The 26,454-nt window shown below is 40.5% G+C and overlaps 3 protein-coding genes across 3 annotated transcripts in view; 1 reads left to right on the top strand and 2 right to left on the bottom strand.

Annotated features, from left to right (window-relative positions):
- The first annotated feature begins 6,512 nt into the window (after window positions 1-6,512).
- Window positions 6,513-26,218, top strand: LOC139464995 (oxidoreductase NAD-binding domain-containing protein 1-like). The gene is made up of 4 exons (XM_071246654.1): window positions 6,513-6,608; window positions 8,422-8,661; window positions 10,316-10,412; window positions 26,052-26,218. Exons 1-4 carry the CDS (start codon window positions 6,513-6,515, stop codon window positions 26,216-26,218), a joined length of 600 nt encoding a protein of 199 aa, XP_071102755.1.
- LOC139464999 (uncharacterized) overlaps window positions 12,948-26,454 on the bottom strand; it is a 38,587-nt gene continuing 25,080 nt past the window's right edge. Inside the window, exon 5 of the mRNA XM_071246659.1 lies at window positions 12,948-16,708. Coding sequence (XP_071102760.1) covers window positions 13,497-16,708 — 3,212 coding nt within the window. The 3' untranslated portion in view covers window positions 12,948-13,496. The remainder of the gene's footprint in view (window positions 16,709-26,454) is intronic.
- Window positions 19,324-24,082, bottom strand: LOC139464998 (uncharacterized). Its single transcript, XM_071246658.1, has 3 exons — window positions 23,807-24,082; window positions 21,646-22,097; window positions 19,324-19,946 (listed from the first exon to the last, which is right to left on the bottom strand). The coding sequence occupies exons 2-3, from the start codon at window positions 22,061-22,063 to the stop codon at window positions 19,870-19,872; spliced, it is 495 nt and encodes a 164-aa protein (XP_071102759.1). The 5' UTR covers window positions 22,064-22,097; window positions 23,807-24,082; the 3' UTR covers window positions 19,324-19,869.

The raw sequence follows: 26,454 nt of genomic DNA on the forward strand, positions 1-26,454 counted from the left end.
GCAATTAATTACTTGAGCATTCGTTAACCGTAGAACACGGGATAGTAATGAATGTCCCTATATGGAAATGTTACTACGACCACGGTTGGGTTGGGTCTTGACGTAGAATGGAATGTCATTGTGAGTACATTTTGGTGCGAGAACATTTGGTGAACATTTGAACCTTTTGCATTGAAGACATTTCTCTATGCACATTCTGTGGTTAGGAATATATGTGCAGTAGGAATATGTGTGGTAGGATTTAAAAACCCAGGAACAGGTAAATGTTGAAAGATATCCCAGATATTCAATTACGTCAATAAAGGGTCAACTGATCGGATGCAATCATACAATTAATTACTTGACCAATCGTTAAACGTAGAACAACACGTGTCTAAAAACAAGATGGCAGACGTTGCCATGCACGCTCACGGGCGTCACGTGACCTCGGTCAGACTTAACTTTTTCTGATACGGACTATACTAGACTCCGTCCGACAAGTTAAACGCTTGACTGCACCCTATACCATGGCCAGCCACCCATCTGTAGATGATATAGTCCGTTCTACATAGCGTATACATTTGTAAACACATCCAACTAAGCCTTATCTTTCTTTTTTTCCCCGAGGAATTAGACACAGCATAATTTTGAAGTACAATGGGAAACGGCGTAGTGTACCAACTTATTATTTTAATAAATTGAACCTTGATACTTTTGTACTGTGTTTCTTTTCTACAGAGCTGAAGGTTGAGTCACGTGATTTATGAATGAGTGAGTGAGTGAGTGAGTGAGTGAGTTGAGTTTAACGCCGCTTTTAACAGTATTCCAGTTATATCACGGCGTGTCAGCTTAATGTGGGAGGAAAGCCCAGAGTGATGCAGGTCTCAGATGTTTACCACTTCGGTGAAACCCACGAGCACGGGTATGGTGCTGACAAACCTAGAAACATAATCGGGGCGAACCGGGATTCGAACCCACAATCATAGGTTTCAGGTGTGCCCAAGGGACGCAACTCTGCACAGCGAATCGCGGCGCCTTAGACGACTGGGCCACCCGTGCCCCCGATTTATGAATGAGATGCCATTCTCCATATAAGGAAAATCATACTATGAACACGGCGAAAGGTCCCTTTTGAGGCAAAGCAGGCGTAAAAAGTCATATCATCCAAAAATATCTCCCACGCGAGATATCCCTTGTGTGAGATCAAGCGATACCTCCTTGGAGATATCACCACACAATGATGTCATTTGATTGCAGCAATATCTCCTGAGGTGTCAAATTGGCTTTGACACCTCAAGATGATAAAAGGTACTTGTTGGCAGATGGGATCGAATCTCGACCCTATGGGTTTAATTCTATTTAGAAATTTGTAACTTCTAAGAAAGTATGACAAGTGCCTAAGCAACAATGGTTACATCATCACGAAATGAAAACCTCGTGATCCTTGAAATGTGAAAGGTATTTTTGTATTTTGTGTTTGGTTGTTTTTTAAATCATTAATTGTGAAAAAAAAATTTGTGAAGTTCATAAAAGATATTATTTCTTAAAAACGTAAGCTAAGTTCTTTTTTTATGATAGAAACATCAACTTGTATGAAGCAAACTGAAAAAATAAGTTTTTATTTGATAGAAAAAAAATTCAACAAGAAAATAAAACTTGCATGAAAAAAATTAATAACAAAGTAAATTTGTTTTGCGTGAGTGAAAAAACACATTCGTGCATCAAAAAATAAATAATGTGTGATATATGACAGAATTTTTTTTATTAACAAAGTATTTTTTTCTTTTGCATGATCGACAAATAAAACTTACATAAGAAGAAAAAATAACATGATTTGTTTTCTATTCACAAAATTAGTGGGGGGACAAATAAATTTGAATACAATTCAACCCATAGATATATGACATGGGAAAGGGAATGTTCCCGCGAACAGACGTTTGAATCCCACACCAGACAAGTGGAACATTTGAATCTTAGTCTTGCCGTGAGAAAACTCACGAATAAGTCCTCATCGTGGCTTCAGATTATTTAGTGAAAAAATATGTTGAAGTAAAATTTATATTTTTAGGCAAAGTCATTAATAAGTCATAGACCAGACAAGGCCACAAGAAAGTATTGTATTCATTGACCATCCTACAAGGATGACAGATTGCAAGACAGTAACACGCAGGATTCACTGCATCAAATAACCCCATTGGTGATGCAGGCTTTCCTCCATCCATAAACCTTGTCGCCGCATTATAATTGTAAAATTGTTGAAAACGGTGTTGAACCCTAACTCGCTTACTCTCTCATGCTTATGTCAAGAATATATATTTGTTGTGAAACATTAAACAGTATCAGTCACATTGAGTGAAGTGAGTGAATTATTATTATTCTAGTGACGCTTCGGACAAATCACTGTCAGTCTCATAGAAGACTAACTTTTATATATTCATTTTGTAGGTAGATAACTAGTCTTGGAAAAAAATTGTCAAGTCTGTACGGATCAGACAAATTACTCCCTCAAGTGGTTTATGGTCAAAAGAGATCACATAGTTTGGTCAATCAAAGCTCAATGTATATTCAAAAACAAAAGCCAAGTTTGGAGTCCCTGGTGTAAAAAGATTAAAATACTTTGAGGATTACTAAAAGTTATATGATTAAGATTAGCAAGTTACAACAACCTTTATTTGACTATCATAACAAAACTAATGTCTTTTTAAAACAAAAACATTTTATTTTTTAATTTGTATAAACAACTTTTTTCTTTACAGCAATCAAAAATGCAATGTGAAAACTAATCACAGTAATTTAAATACCTTGATCTAAAAAAGTTTTTGTTATCAAAAGTATTTTGATTGATATCATGTTTGGGTGATAAATTTTGAGATTTAAATTTGATTATAAAAACTAGTCTTTTATTATAAATGTACATATATGGATTACAACTTTTTCGATCGTTGAGTAGCCACGTTTTGATGTAGATTCTTACACCCATAGAAATTAACCGCGTGATTGTGTTTGTGTGTGCTTTTACACATCAAAGCGATAATGAAAATACTTTGTATTAATTTATATTCATAGAATACAAGAAATGACGCGGTTCTAAATAATTCTCATTCTAATTGAAATTGAAATTTAAAAAATGGAAAAAAAGTAAAATAAAGAAATTATTAAGTTTTTCAATTGAAAATATAAAACCCGGTCTCGTGAGAGAATGAATGAATGAATGAATCATTCATGAAGTTTATTTCAAACACTTCTCAGACTATTTCTTGATGACCAAAGTCCGCTTTTTATAGCGAACTTTGAAAACTAAACTTGTTCATTATGAAATAATGAACCTTGGCTTAATTTGCCAGCTAAAACTAACTTGTAACATAATATTCAATCTTGCATACAGACTTGACCTCAATTTTTTCTATGTAGATATACATATCTGCGAGCTTTGACTATTGTATTCAACAGGTCAAATCTGCATGTTTGCACCTGTAGACAAGTGATCTTTCCAGTTTCACATGATCCATGAAAAAACGGCCATAGGTAGAGGAAACGATAACACTTAACTATAAATGAGATGGTTCGATTTATTTACAGGGACTTGAAGGTACATACGGTTATAGGGAAACCATGTTTTCTATGGGATAAGAGAGACGTTAAACTAACTTACGGGAATGGAAGCTGCAGTTAAATATGATTTAAATCTGAGAATCAGGTATCAAAAAGATCCCTTTAAGACCTTTAAGGTAAATGAAGTGTGCATTGTCAAAACACAAAACACAAACCACAAACATGATCATAACACGTGTAGTAAGCCCTGGTTTGTATCTGAGTGCAGACAGATGCGCAATTCATATAATAAGGCAAGAAAACGTTACAATTTCTCCAGTTTTAACCAACAGAAACTCCTATCTACAACAGGCTAAGGCATACAAAAGATGTTTAAATAAATACAAGAACAAATTTAAACACAGCGTAAGTAAACTTCTAAGAAGTAAAGCTAAACACTCACGTAAAGACTTTTGGGAATTTTGAAATCCAAATCCCGAAGCCCTGAAACATTTAAAGCAAAATAAGGCACCTGGCATTGACCTCATAGAAAATGACTACTTAATTGACAGTATCGATTTCCTTGGATAGGTTTATGTAGATTTATTTAACATGATCTTTCCAACAGGAACTGTACCCGGTGTTTGGCTTACAGGAATTATTAAACCAATATATAAAAATAAAGGTGGCATATCAGATCCAGGCTCTTACCGTCCCATTACTATTCTTAGCTGCATTTTGAACAGTAGATTAACAAAATTCCTTGATAGAAACAAACTTATATCTTCTTCACAAGCAGGGTTTTGTAAAGGGCTGTCAACAATTGACAACATCTTTATACTTCATACTATTATTAATATCCCCAAACACACGAAGAAGAAGCTCTTTTGCGCTTTCATAGATTTCACCGAAGCCTTTGATAACATTTGGAGAGTTGGACTTTGGCATGAAATGTTGCATCATGGTATTTGAGGCAAATTTCTGACACTCGTTAAAAATATGAATGGAAATATAAAATTATGCGTGTTACATAATAATGACATATCCGAATACTTTCTAAGTATGTCGGGTGTACGTCAAGGAGAAAACCTTTCACCATTACTGTTTTCAATATACTTAAATGATTTAGAAGCACATCCCATATCACATGACTGTGATGGTGTTAAAGTAGAATATGTCGGTGATAATGGAATATTATGTGCACAATTATTTCTTCTTCTATAAGCAGAAGATACTGTGTTATTCGGACAAAACCCACTTTCTTTACAATATACTCTACAACATGGAAACTGACTGTTAACATAGATAAAACAAAAATTGTAATTTTCGGTTCAGATGTAGCAAGAAAAACGAAATTATCATTTTATTTTGGAGATCAAGAACTCGAAATCGTTGGTATAAATGTCTAGGTATTCAATTTAACAAAAACAGAAGTTTTATCTATGCTTTTAAAAGTTTAACTGCTACAAAAGCAATGTTTTGTCTACTGAAAAGAGCCAGAAATATTAATTTGCCACTGGATTGCTTACTAAAGCCTTTCGATGTCATGATTGTACCAATTTTAATGTATGGGGCTGAAGTATGCAGTTATGAGCAAGTAGATATCAATGAAAAAGTTCACTTAAAATTCTTAAAACTTACTACAGGGTTACGGCAATCAACTCCGAGATTCTTCCTTTATGGCGAACTTGACAGAACTCCACTTAAAATACAGATCTGCAAACGAGTTATAAGCTTTTGGTATAAGCTTAATACTCCAACTGATAATATGAAACTCTCTCAGATAATGTATAATTATATTAAACTAGATAATGATATATACTCTCGAAAACACTCCTGGATTGGTTTTGTTAAAGACATTCTTTTTTCCTGTCGTCAGACACTATGTATTAACGGTACTAGAAAACACACTCAAAGATATGTTTTTCTTAATTTGACGCAATTTAGTCGCAACAAGCTCAAAAGGACATTACTATAAGTACTTTAAACAAATATCATATTTTTAAAAATACCTACTCGCCACAGTCTCTAATTTCTACCCTACATGAAAATCTAGAACCTCCAATTACAATCTCCCCATAGAGACTGGAAGATTGGATAACATTCCAAGGGAGAATAGATTATGTAAACTCTGTTGCTATTGCTGGCGAATTTCATTACTTGTTTCGCTGTGAAGGCACTTCACACTTAAAATCAACTTATATCAATAAAAAGTTTCTCAACTGGCCAAATACATGTATTTATAGAATGAAAAAAATTATTATGAACATGTAACCGTAAAGACCCATATCTTCTTAGTAAGTTTTTAACACTTTTAAATGCTCTGTTAATGAAATTGAACATTTAAAGAAATTATTATTTTACTCACTTATAAACCCCCTATCATGTTTGAAACGTAAAATGTGCGTTTATAATGTTATTTTAGTTAAGTTAACGAGAATAAAGAACAAAATGTCTATGTAATTTATATTGTTGGGTATCTTAGTTCTTGAGGAGCAAATCTGATATGTAACTCAGTGATCAAAGCCTAATGAAACCACAGTCGCGTCTTTGATTGTCATGACCGGTAACAGAACACTGTCATGTGCGAAATACTGAACATATACATTTTGAGATGGCACGAGGGATGTGGCTATTGACCCTGACTAGCTGTTTGATTGTTGCCTTAGGTGTTTGGTTTTTGACTTAGCTGTTTGATTGTTGCCTTAGGTGTTTGAATGTTGAATTAGCTGTTTGACTGTTGACTTCGGTGTTTGCCTGTTGACTTAGCTGTTTCCAAGTAGGGGGTTTCTCCTTGTGGTAGTCACCGGGTCGCTAACACTGTTTTGACCATGATATGGTGTTGTGTTCAGGGTGGATAGCCACATCCCAGGTGTAGATACAGTAGGGGGCTTCTCCATGTGGTCGTCACCGGGTCGCTAACGCTGTTTTGACCATGATATGGTGTTGTGTTCAGGGTGGATAGCCACATCCCTGGTGTAGATACAGTAGGCGGCTTCTCCATGTGGTCGTCACCGGGTCTGCTACAGAGGGACAGGATGCTGCAACTGGCAGTCAAACGCAGCCCTCATCCACCTGCACACTGGGTGCATACAAAGGTCAGATTGTGCAGTTGACTCGTTAAGTTGTGTGGAATGTTTGTTTCCTGGAATAATGCTGCACGCAGTAGTATTCCAGCTATATGACAACAATCTCTAAATAAATCTGGTCAAGAATTCTACTTACCTAAATCTAGAAATCTTTCAAGAATATTGCACTCAAATGGCGACTTGTGTGTGGTGGGGAGGGGGGCTTCTTGTACATTCAGGACTAATGCTGGTTCTATAGTGAGAGATACCATGCCACAGTTTAACATGGGTACCCCACTAAGACACAGTATATTGACTCCGACCCGACCTGTTTTAGCTCTGTATGGCCGACCGCCAGGCAAGGTAACAACAAGTACCATATTTTAACTTCTTTTGGTATGACGCGGCCGGGAATCAAACCCCCGACCTTCCGCTCTCCGGGTGGACGCTCTATCACTAGACCACGGAGACAGCCATCGTTACTAAGTATCGTTATTACCTCGTGGGGACCCGAGTTAGAAAAGGACCACAGCAACCTATGCTTGTCGTACCCCACCCAGACACAGTCTGATTACACCGAGCTGACCGGTCCCTGTTTTATCCCCTTAATGCAGAGTGCCTAGGGTAACCACAAGTACCATATTTTTACATCTTTTGGAAACGCTTGTCCGGGGATCGAACCACCGACCTTCGGATATCTGAGCAGCCTGTCGTCAAAACAGTTAGAGTACACTTGCCCAAACTTGTGCATTGGCATCAGATCCTGTTGGTTTTTATGTTCGGCCAAGAACAAAAGAATCTGTTTCAGGTAGCATGGCCCCAACAGATTATTTATGTAAGGGTATTTAATAATGTTTGACATGTACATTCATGTTTATTCTGATGTCAGTGGCAGCGTATGTCCTATTTGTTGGTCCAGCGTCAGCACAGATAATATACAGAACATTTAATCTGACATTTGGGTCGCAAGTGAAACAGTGGGTTGGTCAGGTTACCTGAAACAAGTATTTTCGTTTTGGGCCTTAATAGAACAACACGTTTACCATGCCGACTAGGCAAAAAGGATGTTTTTCTAGATTTGGAACTAGTGACATAATTTGTCGATATATGAATTAAAAAACTAATACATAGCAGTAGAAGTTAACCTGAAATCTTACTGGCCTGGACAGGAATAACACATAAGAACACCAAAAATCAGCCTCAAATTCTAACAGTCTTCAGAATAACTCTATCATTATCTCGGTGGGACTAACTGGGTAGTACAAAAGTCAGTTGCTGATTAATTTTGATCAAAATTATCAGAAATTTTATCATTGATGAACAGGCATTGGCGGCGGCCATGAACTTTTTATATTTTGACTTCTGTTCTGAAATTACTCAATGGTTTCATCTGAAATTTGTGTGGATGTGTGTTACTTCAAGGGGATTAAGTGTCTTCAAAACTGGAATTTCAATGGCTGCCAGATAGCCATTTTTCACTTGAGAACATAAGAAGATCTTCTTCGCAAAAACTTAAAGAGCATGGGACTTGAAACTTTGTGAGACGATCACCTTATGTTGTACTCAGTTCGGTTCAAGGCATCTTGATCGTAAATCAAATATGGCTGCCAATGGCCTTATTAAAAAGTGCAAAGCATTCTGAGTCATTGGTCATAAACATCTCCTCTTGATTGCACATTCTGATCAACATGATCCAATTTAATCATTAATGTACAGAGTCTGTCTTCAGCAATTACCAATCAGTATCAGTGTAATAAACTTCCATTGAACTAATTCTGTTTTCGGTCTGACATACCAAGATTTATTTATGCATCTACCGGTATGCTTGGCTCATGTTTACCAGTGCAAGGTGGTGGCTCAAGTGGACCTGCGTGTGGGTGGCGACTACTTCTATGACCCACAGCCAGGCGAGGAGCCTCCCACAAACCTGCTGCTGGTGGCGGGTGGGGTCGGGATCAACCCCCTCATGAGTATGCTGAGCCACGTTCATGATCTGCAGCAGACGGCGACAACACGCAGCATGTGCCCAAACAAGGTCATCCTCATGTTCAGTGCCAAAACCAAGGAGGAACTTTTGTTCAGGGTATGGTGACAGTTTGCATTTACATTCAGGTCTGGTTTTAAAGTTAGTACCGGTATTAAATGTTTTAAAATTGAAATTATTCTCACAGTTCAACTGAAAATAGAATGGGATTTAGTGTGCAATCTGTTTTTCCTCTATTAGACACCAGGGCCCACTTGCACAAAGCGATCTTAGCGCAAAGATGATCTTAACTCCCATACTTTAACACAGGCTTACAATAGTCTTAGCGCTAAGATCGTTTTGTGCACGTGGCCCCAGGGCATTTATTAATTTTGTGCAAGCCGTTGACCCGGCTTCTCTTTGAGGCCTGTTGTCTATTTTGTTTAAAGCTGGCACAGTGGCAACTCACTTCCTTGCCGAATCCAAACTTCTACAGTCATTCAAAGTGTACATTTGCAGAAAACTTTCAGTTGGATCTGTGGACTGCACTTCAGACTGCAGTCAAATAAATGTACAGATTGTTCCATCCTGTGTTCCAGGTGTAATTTCTACATAAGCAAACAGAACCTGGTGTGAAATGGGAATTAATTCAAGTTGTGTTTGATATGAAATGCCTTATCTTTGACGACTGAACATTTAGCCTATGATTTCTGTGTACACCACTTGATATTGACGATAGATAGACACATATCTTGTTTCATTATGCCTCAAAGTGAGATTGACCCATGAGAGCAGAACTACTGACACCACACGAGCCCGTATACTGTCATTAAAAATCTATGATGGTTGTTACTCACCAAATGTGAGACTGTATGCCAGTAACAGCCATCTTGGATTTTCACACATCCACTTCATATATTTCACATACAAATTCTGGTACATTGGTTATTCAACACTGTTTGTGTTTTTATATAATTAATTGTGATGTGCAAGGACAGACATTTTAAAAAAAAATCACATTCATGACTTTATTGATAAAGACTATAGTTAATCCTTTCCATAAGGTTTGCCTGCTAAGGTGTGAAGAGTAGTCTCCCTTTGATCCTAAACTTAAGCGTTGTTGGTGTGAAGTTTTTAGTTTGACATGATATGTGCAATAAAGACAGCAAATAGTGAAAGCATTTCGGCATAATAAATTTGTGGTGGTGTCTTTAGTTGCTGTACCTGGTGTCATATTAAGTGAGCAGAATAATATTGGGTGAGGCGCTAATAAAACAAAATGAAACAAATGACAGTCGGAGTTGCACAGTGAACACAAGACCAAGCCAGGAGAAGTGTCAGTATAGTGTGGGAGGAAAGCCTGAAGTGATGCAGGTCTCACTCTGCTGAAACCCACAAGCACGGGTATGGTGCTGACAAACCTAGAAACATAATTCGGGCGAACCGGGATTCGAACCCACATTCGTTGGTTTCTGGCGTGCCCAAGGGAAGCAACTCTGCGCAGTGAATCTAGGTGACTGGGCCACCCATGATTATTTAATGTGGAAGTTCCCCTGATAATGACTATTTAGACATGTTCGTGTATCACTTTAAGGAAAATGCTATTGCTGTGGTAGTATGTGAGAAGTAATACAAATTGACCATTCAGCATTGAGACAGCTAAGTATGTTTAGTGAAATATATTTTGAGATCTTTTAATGATCCAGGTGTAAGGAACTTTTCTTGATAGTTCAGATTTCTGATACCCAGTACTGACATTTGATTTGTTTTTAAGAAAAGAATTGACGAATTATGCAATATGAAGTCACACAACATGTCATCAATGTATTTCATCACAGAGGAGACAGCTGGGAAAGGAGACAACTTTGTTAGTAAGTTCGCTTTGTCTGTTAACATGGTTGACACGGTTAAGATAATATTAAAGACTGTTTATCTCTTGAGTAACTGGGCCAAACCTTCAGTAACTGGGTCATCCCTTGAGTAACTGGGTCATCCCCTGAGTAACTGGGCCATCCCTTGAGTAACTGGGCCATCCCATGAGTAACTGGGCCATCCCTTGAGTAACTGGGCCATCCCTTGAGTAACTGGGCCATCCCTTGAGTATCTGGGCCATCCCTTGAGTAACTGGGTCATCCCTTGGGTATCTGGGCCATCCCTTGAGTAACTGGAACATCCCTTGATTAACTCGGCCACCCCTTGAGTATCTGGACCATCCCTTGAGTAACTGGGCCATCCCTTGAGTATCTGGGCCATCCCTTGAGTAACTGGGCCATCCCTTGAGTAACTGGGCCATCCCTTGAGTATCTGGGCCATCCCTTCAGTAACTGGGCCATCCCTTGAGTAACTGTGCCATTCCTTTAACTGGGCCATCCCTTGAGTACCTGGACCATCCCTTGAGTAACTTGGCCATCCCTTTAACTGGGACACCCCTTGAGTTACTTGGCCATCCCTTGAGTTACTTGGCCATTCCTTTAACTGGGCCATCCCTTCAGTACCTGGACCATCCCTTGAGTAACTTGGCCATCCCTTTAACTGGGACACCCCTTGAGTTACTTGGCCATCCCTTGAGTTACTTGGCCATCCCTTGAGTTACTTGGCCACCCCTTGAGTTACTTGGCCACCCCTTGAGTTACTTGGCCATCCCTTGAGTTACTTGGTCACCCCTTGAGTTACTTGACCACCCCTTGAGTTACTTGGTCACCCCTTGAGTTACTTGGTCACCCCTTGAGTTACTTGGTCACCCCTTGAGTTACTTGGTCACCCCTTGAGTTACTTGACCACCCCTTGAGTTACTTGGTCACCCCTTGAGTTACTTGGTCACCCCTTGAGTTACTTGGTCACCCCTTGAGTTACTTGGTCACCCCTTGAGTTACTTGGCCATCCCTTGAGTTACTTGGTCACCCCTTGAGTTACTTGGCCACCCCTTGAGTTACTTGGCCATCCCTTGAGTTACTTGGTCACCCCTTGAGTTACTTGGTCACCCCTTGAGTTACTTGGTCACCCCTTGAGTTACTTGGCCACCCCTTGAGTTACTTGGCCATCCCTTGAGTTACTTGGCCACCCCTTGAGTTACTTGGCCATCCCTTGAGTTACTTGGTCCCCTTGAGTTACTTGGTCACCCCTTGAGTTACTTGGCCACCCCTTGAGTTACTTGGTCGCCCCTTGAGTTACTTGGCCATCCCTTGAGTTACTTGGCCACCCCTTGAGTTACTTGGTCACCCCTTGAGTTACTTGGTCACCCCTTGAGTTACTTGGCCACCCCTTGAGTTACTTGGCCACCATACGTCTGAAATTACCATAAGATCTGCATTGTTGCACTGCATTATGGACTGTCAGACGTCTGATGAAACCTCCCAGACAAATGCGGTCATTTCCAGACCCTCTTGGACGTTAAATACTATAACTCCCTGGTAGAAAAATAAGATAACTGATATTAATCGATGAACAGAAGAGGGCATATGGTAACCAGCGCTGACATGATTAGGACTCGGGAGGCCACAATGGATGCCTGTACGTTATCTGACGTGGAAGGAAAGATGGGTGGCACTTGGGAGTTGTGGCCCTTTGCAAGTCAAGCATCGAGCTCCTCATAGCGATAGCCTGTTCGCGGAGCTCTCCATACTATCTCCGCTACCAGTCAAAGCCCACACTGTTATCAGGGATGTTACCGGGAGTGTAACGAAGGTGTCGCTCACTGAGGAGGAACTTGGTCAAGCCTGATCCCAGCCACCAATTTCTCACTTCTTCAGTCCAAGATGGATAGTGCAATAAAGAGGAATGATGAAATGACACGAAAATCACCTTTACTATTCACAAATCTAGTAGACCGCCTCCGTGGGCTAGTGGTAGAGCGTCCGCCCAGAGAGTGGAAGGTCCGGGGTTCCATCCCATATGCGTCATATCATACTCTTTGTTACCCTGTCTGGCACTCGGCATAAAGGGGCTAAAACAAGGACTGGTCGGCTCGGAGTCAGTGTACTGTGTCTGAGTGGGGCATTCATGTTAAACTGCAGCATGGTATCTCAGTGAGCTATCACTATAAATCGGCATCAGTCCCGACTAGTAAGCACGCACGCACGCACGCACATCGCTATATAAGTGCAATATTCTGGGATGTGAATGTAAACCCAATTTCAGCACCTGCAAATCTAGTAAATATTGTGACACCATCAGTTCACCAATCGTCAGTGATTGCTGATGAATGTAACCAAATAAGGTAACAAGTTACGGCATTTCATTATTTTACGTAACTGTCGGCTCGTGAAGAATGCTGATTCAGCAGATACGTGTATGTTCTCCTCACTGAAGGAGGTCGGTGTCCAAGCTAGATCTGTCTATAAATGTGCTTGTAGGTTTAAGTTTATTCTGGATTTGAAAGAAAAACTAGCAAAACCATCAACCTTCAAGGACGATTGAATTTTATTACAAACTGAGCCAATATTTACAATCACAATATTTGTACAAACTTCTCTAGAGCAAAATTAGGACATTTCTACAATGCTAGCTGTGTGGCAATACATGAATGGTCAGTGTTAGCTCTTCGTATCAAAAAGATGGCAAGTTTGTAAAATTATCATTTCACCGTTATTCCTGTCTTTTAAAGACAAAAAGCTCCACCTCGCTCTCATTTTATATATTCAGATTAAATAATGGGGAAAATAATTTTCTCTCAGAGAAAATTTGAGAAAACTGACTTAACTGTTAATATGGTGCCTCAGCAATGTAGCTCACCTGCATATGTAGGCAACAGGTTCAAATGTTGACAGCCACTTAACAATTGTTAAGCAATACTGTTGAAATATATTCAGCATAAATACAAAATAAGCACAACGTATTGACTAAATTTTTAGTGTTTCCAAGTCTGCAAGAATGAATGTTCTAGTGTAGAACATAGTTGCAATACACAATCAATAAATTTCCTTCAGAACACATAACACACAGCTTAATCAGCATGATCAGTGAGGATGTTTAACTGTTCGAAGATACTTGGCTAGTGTAGGATGTCCTCCTATCTGAGCTACACATTCAATGTCCTCATTACTGTCTGTTAGAAGTGTGAGGTCAGCTTTGTGCTGCACAAGGAGGTCAACCACATCTTGATGTCCATGGAATACAGCTTTCATCACAGGTGTGTATCCTTCACTCCCTCTGCTGTTGATGTTAGATGGAGACAGGACATGTTGTACTATAGAAGTGTTCCCACCCTCACAGGCAAGATGAAGTAAACTATCACCATCTGTATCCACCAGTGTGAGGTCAGCTTGGTTGGACACAAGGAGGTCGAACACACTTTGATGTCCACTGACAGCTGCCTGCATCACAGGTGTGTATCCTTCACTCCCTCTGCTGTTGATGTTAGATGGAGACAGGACATGTTGTACTATAGCAGTGTTCCCACCACGACAGGCATGATGAAGTAAACTGTCACCAGATGTATCCACCAGTGTGAGGTCAGCTTGGTTGGACACAAGGAGGTCAAACACACTTTGATGTCCACTGACAGCTGCCTGCATCACTGCTGTCCATCCATATCTGCCTGTACTGTTGATGTTAGATGGAGACAGGACATGTTGTACTATAGCAGTGTTCCCACCACGACAGGCAAGATGAAGTAAACTGTCACCAGATATATCCACCAGTGTGAGGTCAGCTTGGTTGGACACTAGGAGGTCAAACACACTGTGATGTCCACTGACAGCTGCCTGCATCACTGCTGTCCATCCATCCATCCCTTTACTGTTGATGTTAGATGGAGACAGGACATGTTGTACTATAGCAGTGTTCCCACCACGACAGGCATGATGAAGTAAACTGTCACCAGATGTATCCACCAGTGTGAGGTCAGCTTGGTTGGACACTAGGAGGTCAAACACACTTTGATGTCCACTGACAGCTGCCTGCATCACTGCTGTCCATCCATACTCCCCTCTGCTGTTGATGTTAGATGGAGACAGGACATGTTGTACTATAGCAGTGTTCCCACCACTACAGGCAAGATGAAGTAAACTGTCACCAGATGTATCCACCAGTGTGAGGTCAGCTTGGTTGGACACTAGGAGGTCAAACACACTTTGATGTCCACTGACAGCTGCCTGCATCACTGCTGTACATCCATATCTGCCTGTACTGTTGATGTTAGATGGAGACAGGACATGTTGTACTATAGCAGTGTTCCCACCACCACAGGCAAGATGAAGTAAACTGTCACCAGATGTATCCACCAGTGTGAGGTCAGCTTGGTTGGACACTAGGAGGTCAAACACACTTTGATGTCCACTGACAGCTGCCTGCATCACTGCTGTCGATCCATATCTGCCTGTACTGTTGATGTTAGATGGAGACAGGACATGTTGTACTATAGCAGTGTTCCCACCACGACAGGCAAGATGAAGTAAACTGTCACCAGATATATCCACCAGTGTGAGGTCAGCTTGGTTGGACACTAGGAGGTCAAACACACTGTGATGTCCACTGACAGCTGCCTGCATCACTGCTGTCCATCCATCCATCCCTTTACTGTTGATGTTAGATGGAGACAGGACATGTTGTACTATAGCAGTGTTCCCACCACGACAGGCATGATGAAGTAAACTGTCACCAGATGTATCCACCAGTGTGAGGTCAGCTTGGTTGGACACTAGGAGGTCAAACACACTTTGATGTCCACTGACAGCTGCCTGCATCACTGCTGTCCATCCATACTCCCCTCTGCTGTTGATGTTAGATGGAGACAGGACATGTTGTACTATAGCAGTGTTTCCACCCTGACAGGCAAGATGAAGTAAACTGTCACCATCTGTATCCACCAGTGTGAGGTCAGCTTGGTTGGACACTAGGAGGTCAAACACACTTTGATGTCCACTGACAGCTGCCTGCATCACTGCTGTCGATCCATATCTGCCTGTACTGTTGATGTTAGATGGAGACAGGACATGTTGTACTATAGCAGTGTTCCCACCACGACAGGCAAGATGAAGTAAACTGTCACCAGATATATCCACCAGTGTGAGGTCAGCTTGGTTGGACACTAGGAGGTCAAACACACTGTGATGTCCACTGACAGCTGCCTGCATCACTGCTGTCCATCCATCCATCCCTTTACTGTTGATGTTAGATGGAGACAGGACATGTTGTACTATAGCAGTGTTCCCACCACGACAGGCATGATGAAGTAAACTGTCACCAGATGTATCCACCAGTGTGAGGTCAGCTTGGTTGGACACTAGGAGGTCAAACACACTTTGATGTCCACTGACAGCTGCCTGCATCACTGCTGTCCATCCATACTCCCCTCTGCTGTTGATGTTAGATGGAGACAGGACATGTTGTACTATAGCAGTGTTTCCACCCTGACAGGCAAGATGAAGTAAACTGTCACCAGATGTATCCACCAGTGTGAGGTCAGCTTGGTTGGACACTAGGAGGTCAAACACACTTTGATGTCCACTGACAGCTGCCTGCATCACTGCTGTCCATCCATACTCCCCTCTGCTGTTGATGTTAGATGGAGACAGGACATGTTGTACTATAGCAGTGTTTCCACCCTGACAGGCAAGATGAAGTAAACTGTCACCATCTGTATCCACCAGTGTGAGGTCAGCTTGGTTGGACACTAGGAGGTCAAACACACTTTGATGTCCACTGACAGCTGCCTGCATCACTGCTGTCGATCCATATCTGCCTGTACTGTTGATGTTAGATGGAGACAGGACATGTTGTACTATAGCAGTGTTCCCACCACGACAGGCAAGATGAAGTAAACTGTCACCAGATATATCCACCAGTGTGAGGTCAGCTTGGTTGGACACTAGGAGGTCAAACACACTGTGATGTCCACTGACAGCTGCCTGCATCACTGCTGTCCATCCATACTCCCCTCTGCTGTTGATGTTAGATGGAGACAGGACATGTTGTACTATAGCAGTGTTTCCACCCTGACAGGCAAGATGAAGTAAACTGTCACCATCTGTATCCACCAGTGTGAGGTCAGCTTGGTTGGACACTAGGAGGTCAAACACACTTTGATGTCCACTGACAGCTGCCTGCATCACTGCTGTCGATCCATATCTGCCTGTACTGTTGATGTTAGATGGAGACAGGACATGTTGTACTATAGCAGTGTTCCCACCACGACAGGCAAGATGAATAATTCCGCTGCCATGTTTATCTTTCACATTCAAATTTGATGTTGTCTGCAGTAACTTAAAACATCCCTCTGATCCTGTGTGTGCTGCAACCATGACAGGGGTCCTGCCATTCACATCAACAGAGTTTATAACATTATTCCCAGGTTTCCTGGTTAACAGGACTTTCAGGGTTTTTTCCATTCCTGATTTACAGACAAGATGGAAGATGTTCTGCATTCCCTTGTCTCTTGTATTAATATCAGCGCCTTCCTGCAGCAGATACACTAGTATGTCAGAGCTGCCACTTTCAGCAGCTACCAACAAAAGTCTGTTCATTGTCAACTGATGGTCATGTTTCTCACTCCTGCTGAACAGCCATTTCAATGCTGTCACGTTGTTGCTTCGTGCACATCCTTCCATTGCCTCACTGATTTCTCCTTGAGTGAACTCTTCTCCAGCTGTGTGTTCGATATCTGTAATTAGACGTGCATTATGTCCAAGAACTGCCCAGTACAGAAAACATTGTCCTTTCTCTTTCTTGTGAAACCAAAGATGTTTTGTCCGATCACAATGAAGTTTCTTGAGCAGCTTGAAAACTGTGGCGTCTTGTTTGAGAATTGGATGTGTCACTGATTTAGAAAAACGTCCTTGTTTAATAGACTGTGTAAACCTTGTGGTAAGTAGGTCATCATAATTCTCTGAGACATATATCAAATGGAGATGATCATCAACTTTGGTTTCTTCAACCTTGTCACCTTGTACCCTTTCAAAAAGAAAGTCATCACTGCAGTGCTTCAAAACAAAGTTTGGACCGATATTATACAAGGCACAGGCACAAGCATCATAGATTGAAGAATGAGCAAAGCCAACAGTGTCTCCTCTTGTGAAGAATGTACCTCTCAAACCTTTAGCTGCTTTGTACATGCCTGAACGTGTAGCTTTAGACATCATCTGTAAAACAGTTTTGACCAGGCTGTCCATTTCCTTATCTTCACCTTCACTGTCTAACTTGCTCAGGTCCAATTTGTCTTCACTCAGTAGCATCAGAACCAGAATGGCCGATCGGTCATTTCTCTCTTCAAGCAAATGCTTTAGCTCTAACCTGAGATAAAACAGTGGTTCCTTGAAAAATGATTTTGCATTTTTGTAGAAAGATGAAAATTCAAAACAAAGTTTACAAATAAGAGGGAATCCAAAGATATTTGAACAAATTTCCAGCTCACTGTAATCAGGTATATGTTGCATGGAGCAGTCACCGAGAGCTTTCCTATGTCGTTCAAATATTGTCTTTTTCTCTTTGTCAGAAAGCCAGTATTTATCTTGTGTGGTTAAATCCATTACAGTTTGACCTTTGAACAGTTTGAAACCCTCGTACTGCAGTTTTGCAAGTCCATCATGGAAGTTGTATGACTTTGATGTGAAGACAACACGAATATCTTTTGTTTGAAATTCTGGTTGACTCTGCACTTTCTTTCTGGATTTACCAACAGCATCACTATCTTTTGTTTGAAATTCTGGTTGACTCTGCACTTTCTTTCTGGATTTACCAACAGCATCACTATCTTTTGTTTGAAATTCTGGTTGACTCTGCACTTTCTTTCTGGATTTACCAACAGCATCACTGCTTTCATGCATTTCTGACTGCAGCTTTTCCGCACTCCGCTTTTGTTCTAAATGGAGGAGAAGGTTGTTTAGAAAGGTTTTCACCTGTGATGTATTCGAAGATAATCCAACAGTACCAAACATGTCATCTACTATGAGGAATACTCTGGGGTGGCTACTAAGACACTGGTCTAAGTCAAACTTCTCAATGTTGTCCACAAACACGACCTCGTAGCCTTTGTCTCTGTACTGTGAACCTAACACCAGAGCCATCGTTGTCTTGCCTTCTCCCGAAGCCCCGCAGATGGTCACATGTCCAAATGCCTTCAATTTTTGTTTCACGTCTTTGTAGGGTTCAGTTGGAAGAAAAATCTTCTTCGCTTCGTCTGTGCGCAGATCAAGGGTACCTGTGGAGGAATGAAAACTATTAACCATCCCAGCAAATACTTGGATGTTAAAATTAAACTACAAAATATTTGCTAACTAAATCTTCTTGCGTTAATTATTAGGGGGAACAATTTATCTGGATTATACATCACACAGATGTGTTCCTGACTTAGTGTACACAACTATATTCATATTTTATAACCCTCTTTATTCAGTCTTGTTGATAATGGCAATGTTTGCCATTTTGCCAGTTTCAACCCTCTTCAACAAATTCAACCAAATTTAAATCTTAACTTTTACTCTGATACAATACCTCTCTGTGTTAAGCTCTTACACCACCTCCATAGGAGGTCACATCATCAGAAAATAAGCACTGATCTGCCATTGTCAATACTTCAGGAGTTAGCATACACTACTCCATCACCAATCAGTACATGAGGGTGGCATTTGGGACAAGGGGGATAAGATTCCGATTGATGATCGGCACCATCTGCTCCCTGAGAATGGTAAGAGTCTTGCACAAGATCTAGTAGACAACTGACCCTTCAGCCATGAACACTCACCTCTCCCATGTGTTCCTTGTCCGGCCTGTCCAGTGATGATGTTCAAAGTGTTCGCCACCTGGGAGCCCCCTGAAGGACGGTCACCTGTCAACACCAATAATGAGGAATCATCGGTAACCAACATTTGAATTGATCAGATATTTTCTTTACACGTTGAATAACATCATTTAATATTATTGCAGTGCTCAAGAGTGGAGTGTACATCATTTTGAAGTTTAAGGTTCTTTAGATAATAATCTTATCCCAGCAATAACAATTGCTGAAGACCAAAACATGTAAATCATGAATCAAGTTAATAAGCTACACATGAAGTTCAGCAGATAAGTAATTCTTGAATCATCTTCAACAGGTAATAGCCAAGTTCATTATTACCCGAATGAGAGAAGGGGAGAGAGAGAGATGGGGGTAATTAAATTTGATCAAGAAATAATAAATGGTCTTTGAGTTCTTTGCTCCGGAAATAAACCCTGGCCTCATCTATCTGAACCTACACTCAATTTATTGTGATGGAAACCAAACTAAGAAATTTAAAAAACTCCTAAATAGTAAAAGGCACCTGTCAGTTCAAGGTTAGATATTGTGCAACATTTGATCAAGAACTATTGAACAGTCTTTCACAAACAGACAGACAGCAGCGCTTCCACTAACCCCTACCACTTCATGGCGGGGATGACAAGCACGGAATGTGATATTTGGAAGAATGGACAGACAGCACCGATTCCACTGCCTGGAAGGAATAACAAGTATGGAATAAGTAATTTTTGCATGATGATTGCAACAGAAACAAGAAAGAAGTTAACAAAGATCACATACACCCGTTATCCCCACTGGTCAACAACAAATAGTAAATAGTTTGTTAATTGATTAAATATACCTGTTTCTTTAAGTCAGAGGAACTGCCCTTTCCTTTGTAACCCCACGAGGATGCATTATGTTTGAAACGAACACAAATATATTTCAATCCAGTGTGGGATAACCAATGCTTAGCAAAACATACATTCTTGATGTTTCTTAACGTGTCCATGGAAACGGCAAAAATTAAAAAAATCAGAATCCTCAAACTACCAAAAGGCACAAGTACCCATTGTGGTAAATGTGTGTAGCAAGTTTGGTGCATGGTTAAAATGTTATTGGCCGTTCAAAAGCTCGGACGGACGGATGAAAGGAAGGACAAACAGACGGAACGCTATATACCCCCCGATTTACTTTGTAAACGGGGATATAAAAAGTCTAAGTGTAAGTCTCATCTTTCCTTGTAGACAAGAAACCGCCACTTTATCAACGTTTCTTGAAGGCCCCAGTAATCATAATATACCACCACACAATGTGCCTCTACAACCTCATACCAGATCGAAGCACCTTGACCATCAGTACACACCACCACGCAATATTCCTCCACAACCTCATACCAGATTGAAACACCTTGACATCCATTACACACCACCATGTAATGTGCCTCCACAACCTCATACCAGATTGAAGCACCTTGACAATCATTGCACACCTCCACGCCTCATACCAGATTAAAGCACCTTGACAATCATCACACACCACCACACAAGAGTCATCAGAGAGATGTCATATCGCCCCGGCAGCTGTCTGTAAAGTAACCACTAGTAAATGTGGAATTCTGTATGTAATGAGTCAACAGTTGAATGTTCTTTAAGAAGCATACATTGTTTACCAACTAAATGGTTTTCGAATTCTGGCCTGGAATTCAACCCGTTCCCCAATGGAGCCTAGGTCCAACTTCTTTCCATAAAAATTGTAAAAAATAAAAATTCGTAAAAAACAAATATCAAAAAGCACCACTTCAGTATGTGCCTGATAGCTCTGTCAAGTTTCGATCAAATACACTGAATGGTTTTCGAATTCTGCCCCGGAAACGAACCCCATTCCCAATTGATTCTATGTCCAACTTCGTTCCATAAAAATGTAAAAAAATAAAAATTAGAAAAATCCCAAAATATCAAAAGGCACCACTTCAGTATTTCCCTGACAGATTTGCCAAGTTTCGATCAAATACACTGAATAGTTTTCGAATTCTGCCCCGGAAAAGGAAATGATTACAGACGGACAGACAGACTGGCTGATTGCTATATCCCCCCGCATTATATGCCGGGGATAAAAATGTGCCTCTAGAACCTCATACCAGATTGGAGCACCTTGACAACCATTGCACACCTCCACACAATGTGCCTCCACAACCAGATTGAAGCACCTTGACTCCAGCTTACATAATGAGAAACTAATCTATGTGTGCATGCGTGCACGTCCGAGCTACATAACACTACTTTATTTTTCCTATATTTTTAAGAGATGGACATAATTCACTTGATGAATCAAATTGTAAATAGTGTTCCTGGGTAAATTATTTTAAAAATTACAAACAGGGTGACATTTAGGGGGGCAACAGTGACACCCACCTGTTCTTAATCTTTTGACTGGTGGCTGGCTCAATAGCTCAAGGTCCTCCTCGGTCTCAGCTGAACCTGCCAATACCAGGTGACCTTGGGGTTCCTCGTCTGAACTGACCACGCTGTTTCCAGAGTCATCCTCTGTTGTGAAGATTTCCCCAGCTGAACTTGCCATGTCAACATCAGAAATAGCCAAATGTCCTTGAGGCTCAGAAGTGTCCATGTGACCTTTAGACTGCTCACCAGAGGTTGCCATGTGACCTTCAGACTGCTCACCGGAAGTGACCATGTGCCCTTCAGACTGCTCACCGGAAGTTGCCATGTGACCTTCACACTGCTCACCAGAAGTTGCCATGCGACCTTCAGACTGCTCACCGGAAGTTGCCATTACCAGATGGTGTCCACTGTCCTCATTTGTACTGGCCATCACAAGTTCAGCTTATCACATCGCCATGCACTATCTGTGAAAATGGAGGGGAATCTAATCAAGCTGTGACAATAAGTGAAGACAGTCCGACAGCATTGTGTCATGGGTACTGTAGCTCTCCAGATGTATATCGAGATTGCAGGTCATCATTTCAGTATCCCATTTGGGTTTTCATGGTTAAAACTTTACTTACAACACACTTTTTAAATGTCCTCTGTTTTGAGCAGAGGTTTTTTTTATTATGAAAAGGGTTTTGTTGTTTATATTTACAAAAACATTGGTATTTTTCATTCTCACAATGCATCCTCTTATCTCATTTATGAACACTGTCCATGATATAACAATAGTACCACACGTACAGAACTATTTTCTTTGATGTAACATTTGAGGAGGTGCCAAACTTAGACATTCAAAGGTCGAGAAAAATTTGTGATAACTTCTTTGAAATGACCTAATTTGTTTAATATGCTGACAAAAGAATAATGACTGCTATGTCATATTCCAAAGTCCTATTTCTCTGGTGTCTACAGACACCCAGAAATATTCACAGTAACTGTCCAAAAAATTAAAGACTATCTGTAAAAAAATACATCCAACGTCAAACCAAGAATCTTTTTTTTAAATATAACGTAACCTAATATAATTGGTTGATTTACATTAGTTTTTTTTCTATTTTTATGGTATTATTATTGCATGTCTACCAAAGTAGATTCCAGATGAAGCCTTATCATATAGTAATTATTGTGTATGCAAGGATTCAGCTTTCTGTCTTGGGATTGCCGAGTGTCAAAATTCATTCATGGTTGTGAAACATACTTGCCAAAGTTCAGCTTCCTCAGTTTTGAATGAGATGAATTTTACAGAGCCAAAAATATATTTGAAAGGACACGGTCATAACTTAAGACCGTCTCCTTGGTCTAAAGGTAGAGCGTCAGTGGTTCGATCCCTGGTCGTGTCATACCAAAAGACATTAAAAGAAGGTACTTGTCACTCAGCCCGACACAGTAAGGGGCTAAAACAAGGACTGGAAAGCTTGGGTCAGTATATTCTTTCTGAGTGGTGGTCATGTTAAACTGTGGTATATTATCTCAGAGGGCTAGCACTATAAAATCAGCATTAAATCGGACTAGTACAACCACTCGCACATGCACATGCATGCACGCACGCACATGCACATACAAAATTTGGGACTTGATGTTGAACATCATTTCACCTCACCTCACCTCAAAACATGAAGGTTAATCAAGGTCAAAATGTAAAATAGCAGAAAAACAGAACTGATGAGTTTCTTCGCAGTCACATCAAAAATTGAATTTCACGTCTTGAACATTTAGGGACGTCATCAAGCTTCAGCTCAATCAGTGTCACACCAGAGAAGATATTCAGGAAGCGTAACAGACAAGGACAAACAGACTGACCTCAAAATGGCGGCCGTGCTCAAAGTTCGATGAACATTTTTGTGAGCACTTTATAGGACTGAGACACAATAGCTTGTATGATTCATGCAAAGTTTCAGATTCATAGGTTTGGCAGTGTAACGACAGATGGACCAACGGCGGCACAACGCTCACAAAATGAACTCAACATCCCGAGACACTGTCTGAAATCTGCTTGAACAATTCTGTATGCACATGCTTCACTCCGGACGTTTTGTCTGCATGCCTATCTGTCTGTTACACAGACTCCGAATACAGTGTACATATTACCAGCTGATAATATAATTCTATAATAAAATATACTCACGGAACACGACGTCGCGGAATACTTTGCAAGTCTTCAGCATGTTGAGAAGTGGGAGACTGGTACTTGAAACAGCATCATGGTTGGTCTACCTGTACTTCCGTTGCAGTGCGCGGTAGAGCGAATCCTACTTTCACTTTCACTTTCAGCATCTTGCTCGATATACAGCAACAAGAAGTTCCCGTCCCGTCCTAAATATGATCCCATCATATCAATTGCCCTTCTCTTACTGCCATTTAAAGTTATTTCGTGAGTTCATTTTTTCTAAACTGGCTTTTTGCTCGCTGTTCTTAAATAAAACTGAAAAACGGGAATACCCAAACTATTAATAGCTTCGTCCAGCAGTGTATAGTAATAGTTAATTCTATTGGTTGTTATTACAGATACAGCCTGGTTCCCTTGGTATGCTACGCTGGCGCTACACTATGCCAATATAGTGTAATATAAGAAACGGGGCCCAGCTTACACTATGTAGCGCCAGCGCGGCATACCCAGGGAACCAGGCTGTTTCTACTTACTGAATGAAGAGATGGAACCCAGCTTCTGGCCAACACTCCACATTGACTGGTTCCCGTTCGTTCCTGCACGGACCAAAATTATATAGGCACGTAGTTACTGAGAAGACAAATATCAAGAAACCAAATTAACACGATCAGTAAACGAAAATTGCCAAAACGCTTCGCCCCATTTTCCACAAACCTGTTTCCATGTTTTAATCTGTGCCGCATAATCAGCTCATGAAGCAGGACTCGTTTGCGAAATTCATGCTTATTCATTGTCCAAACGACCTTTGAGGCGGATTCGATATTCGATTTATTGATACTAGTATCTAAAGTCATTAAGTGATATCAATATGTAGGGAGGAAATAGTAAAATGGCGCCCATATATCTAACAATCATTGTTGCCCAGGGAGTTTGTGGAAACAAGGTTTGTGTCTGATTTGTTGTCTCGCGGAAATAAATATTTTGCTAATAACTGTTGAATTCTAAAACTTGTTGCAGTGTATCCATATATTTGTATTTTGTTATAAAGTATTGTACATACACAATTATATGCACCGTCGTAGGTACACGTAGATAAAGTTAGTTCTACACAATGTAACATGGAAAATGTCGTTCGTTTACATGCACTTTCTATACCATAAGCACGGCCTTCAGAGAAACGTTCTATTTGTCGATACATAATATTGATCTACACCAGTCCACTTTTGGTAGGGATATTTGTATATTTCCATTATACATGTACACAAAACTCATTCTCATAATAATCATTGTTGCCTAAGGATTTTGTGTGAACAAAACACATTTTGTGCGTGAATTTGTGTCTGGCGGAAATTATCTAGATTTTTTTATTTATTTTTATTGTACATGAGATATAGACAATCATATGATTCGATTCCCAACATGGGCAGAAAATGTGAAGCCCATTTCTGGTGTCCCCCGTCGTGATATTGCTAGAATATTGCTAAAAGCGACGTAAAATCATACACACTCACTGATTACCCATTGGTCCTGTTGTCAGTGACGTACAAGTCACATCTTCAAAGCCTTAAACATTTGTTAGAACTACTTTAACAGCAAGTGGGAAACCTTACTGACAGTTGCTGCAGATTTGAGCTGAGCAGGTCTACAGATACATCCATGCTAAAAGACCAATATTCCAGATGCCAAAACAACTATAATAGTTAATGTTGTGATTCATTCTAAAACTTAATAAATACATTTTGAACAAAGCCAGTAAGTGTACATCATATATCTGATATTTCTTATCTTCCAGCAGTAGGCTAGTGTTATCCTATTATTACAAGCAGATTCTATTTTTGACGTAACATAATGGGGACGGTCTGGGTAGCCAAATGTTTAAAGCGTTCACTCGTCACGCCGAAGACCCTGGTTCGATTTCCTACATGGGTACAATGTGTGAAGCCCATTTCTGGTGTCCACCGAAATAATACAATGACAATATACTGCTGGAATGTTGCTAAAAGGGGCATAAAATCAAACTCACTGTGTAAGAATATGTTGTTTGTGGGTTTCAATCCCAGAATCCCCCTGATTATTACCCATGATTCAACAGCATTGTCACGGGTTTAACCTTAGTGGAAACATCTATGACAGTGTCAGTTGCTGCCAAGCCGTCCTTCTCAATAAAAGGGGCGGAGGGGTGGGGTGGGTGGGGACGTCTTCAAAAGTTTAATATAAAGGGATGTCAGAGAAAATTATGTATGTTTTATCTTTATTCTCACAGACAGTCGAATCAAAGAGGAGCACATACAAGAATTGACGGACAGGTTGAAACCAGGGAAGGTGGAGTGCTACCTGTGTGGTCCATCCCCCATGATAGCAAGTATAGAAACAATGCTTAAGGCTTGTGGCATCACTGAACCCAGCATTCACTACGAGAGATGGTGGTAGATGCTCTGGGATTGTATATTGCAGAAATATCGTGGCATTATGGAATTCCTATGGTATGTTTTATTAAGTTTTAAGCACATATCAGTTGTGCCCTTGACAAATGTAGTGATAATTCCAATGACGTGTTGCTGTATTTGTCAAAGGAATTTCCATGAAGCCCTCAAAAACCTGAATAAAATCTGTGATCACTGAGCAGTCTCAATTTGTATTGATTTACAATTTCAGGTTTTCAGGTA

Source organism: Haliotis cracherodii, unplaced genomic scaffold, assembly GCF_022045235.1.
Source record: "Haliotis cracherodii isolate W230 unplaced genomic scaffold, xgHalCrac1.p SCAF_17, whole genome shotgun sequence".
Classification (NCBI taxonomy): domain Eukaryota; kingdom Metazoa; phylum Mollusca; class Gastropoda; order Lepetellida; family Haliotidae; genus Haliotis; species Haliotis cracherodii.

What these genes read in the sequence shown, in the direction of transcription:
- LOC139464995 (XM_071246654.1), top strand. Translation starts at nt 6,513, where the DNA reads ATGTGGTCGTCACCGGGTCTGCTACAGAGGGACAGGATGCTGCAACTG. An exon ending in AGGAGGAACTTTTGTTCAGG is followed by an intron (nt 8,662 to 10,315) that starts GTATGGTGACAG and finishes TTTGTTTTTAAG; the next exon opens with AAAAGAATTGACGAATTATG. An exon ending in GAAAGGAGACAACTTTGTTA is followed by an intron (nt 10,413 to 26,051) that starts GTAAGTTCGCTT and finishes TTATTCTCACAG; the next exon opens with ACAGTCGAATCAAAGAGGAG.
- LOC139464998 (XM_071246658.1), bottom strand. Translation starts at nt 22,063, where the DNA reads ATGGCCAGTACAAATGAGGACAGTGGACACCATCTGGTAATGGCAACT. An exon ending in AGTCAAAAGATTAAGAACAG is followed by an intron (nt 19,947 to 21,645) that starts GTGGGTGTCACT and finishes TATTCCTTCCAG; the next exon opens with GCAGTGGAATCGGTGCTGTC.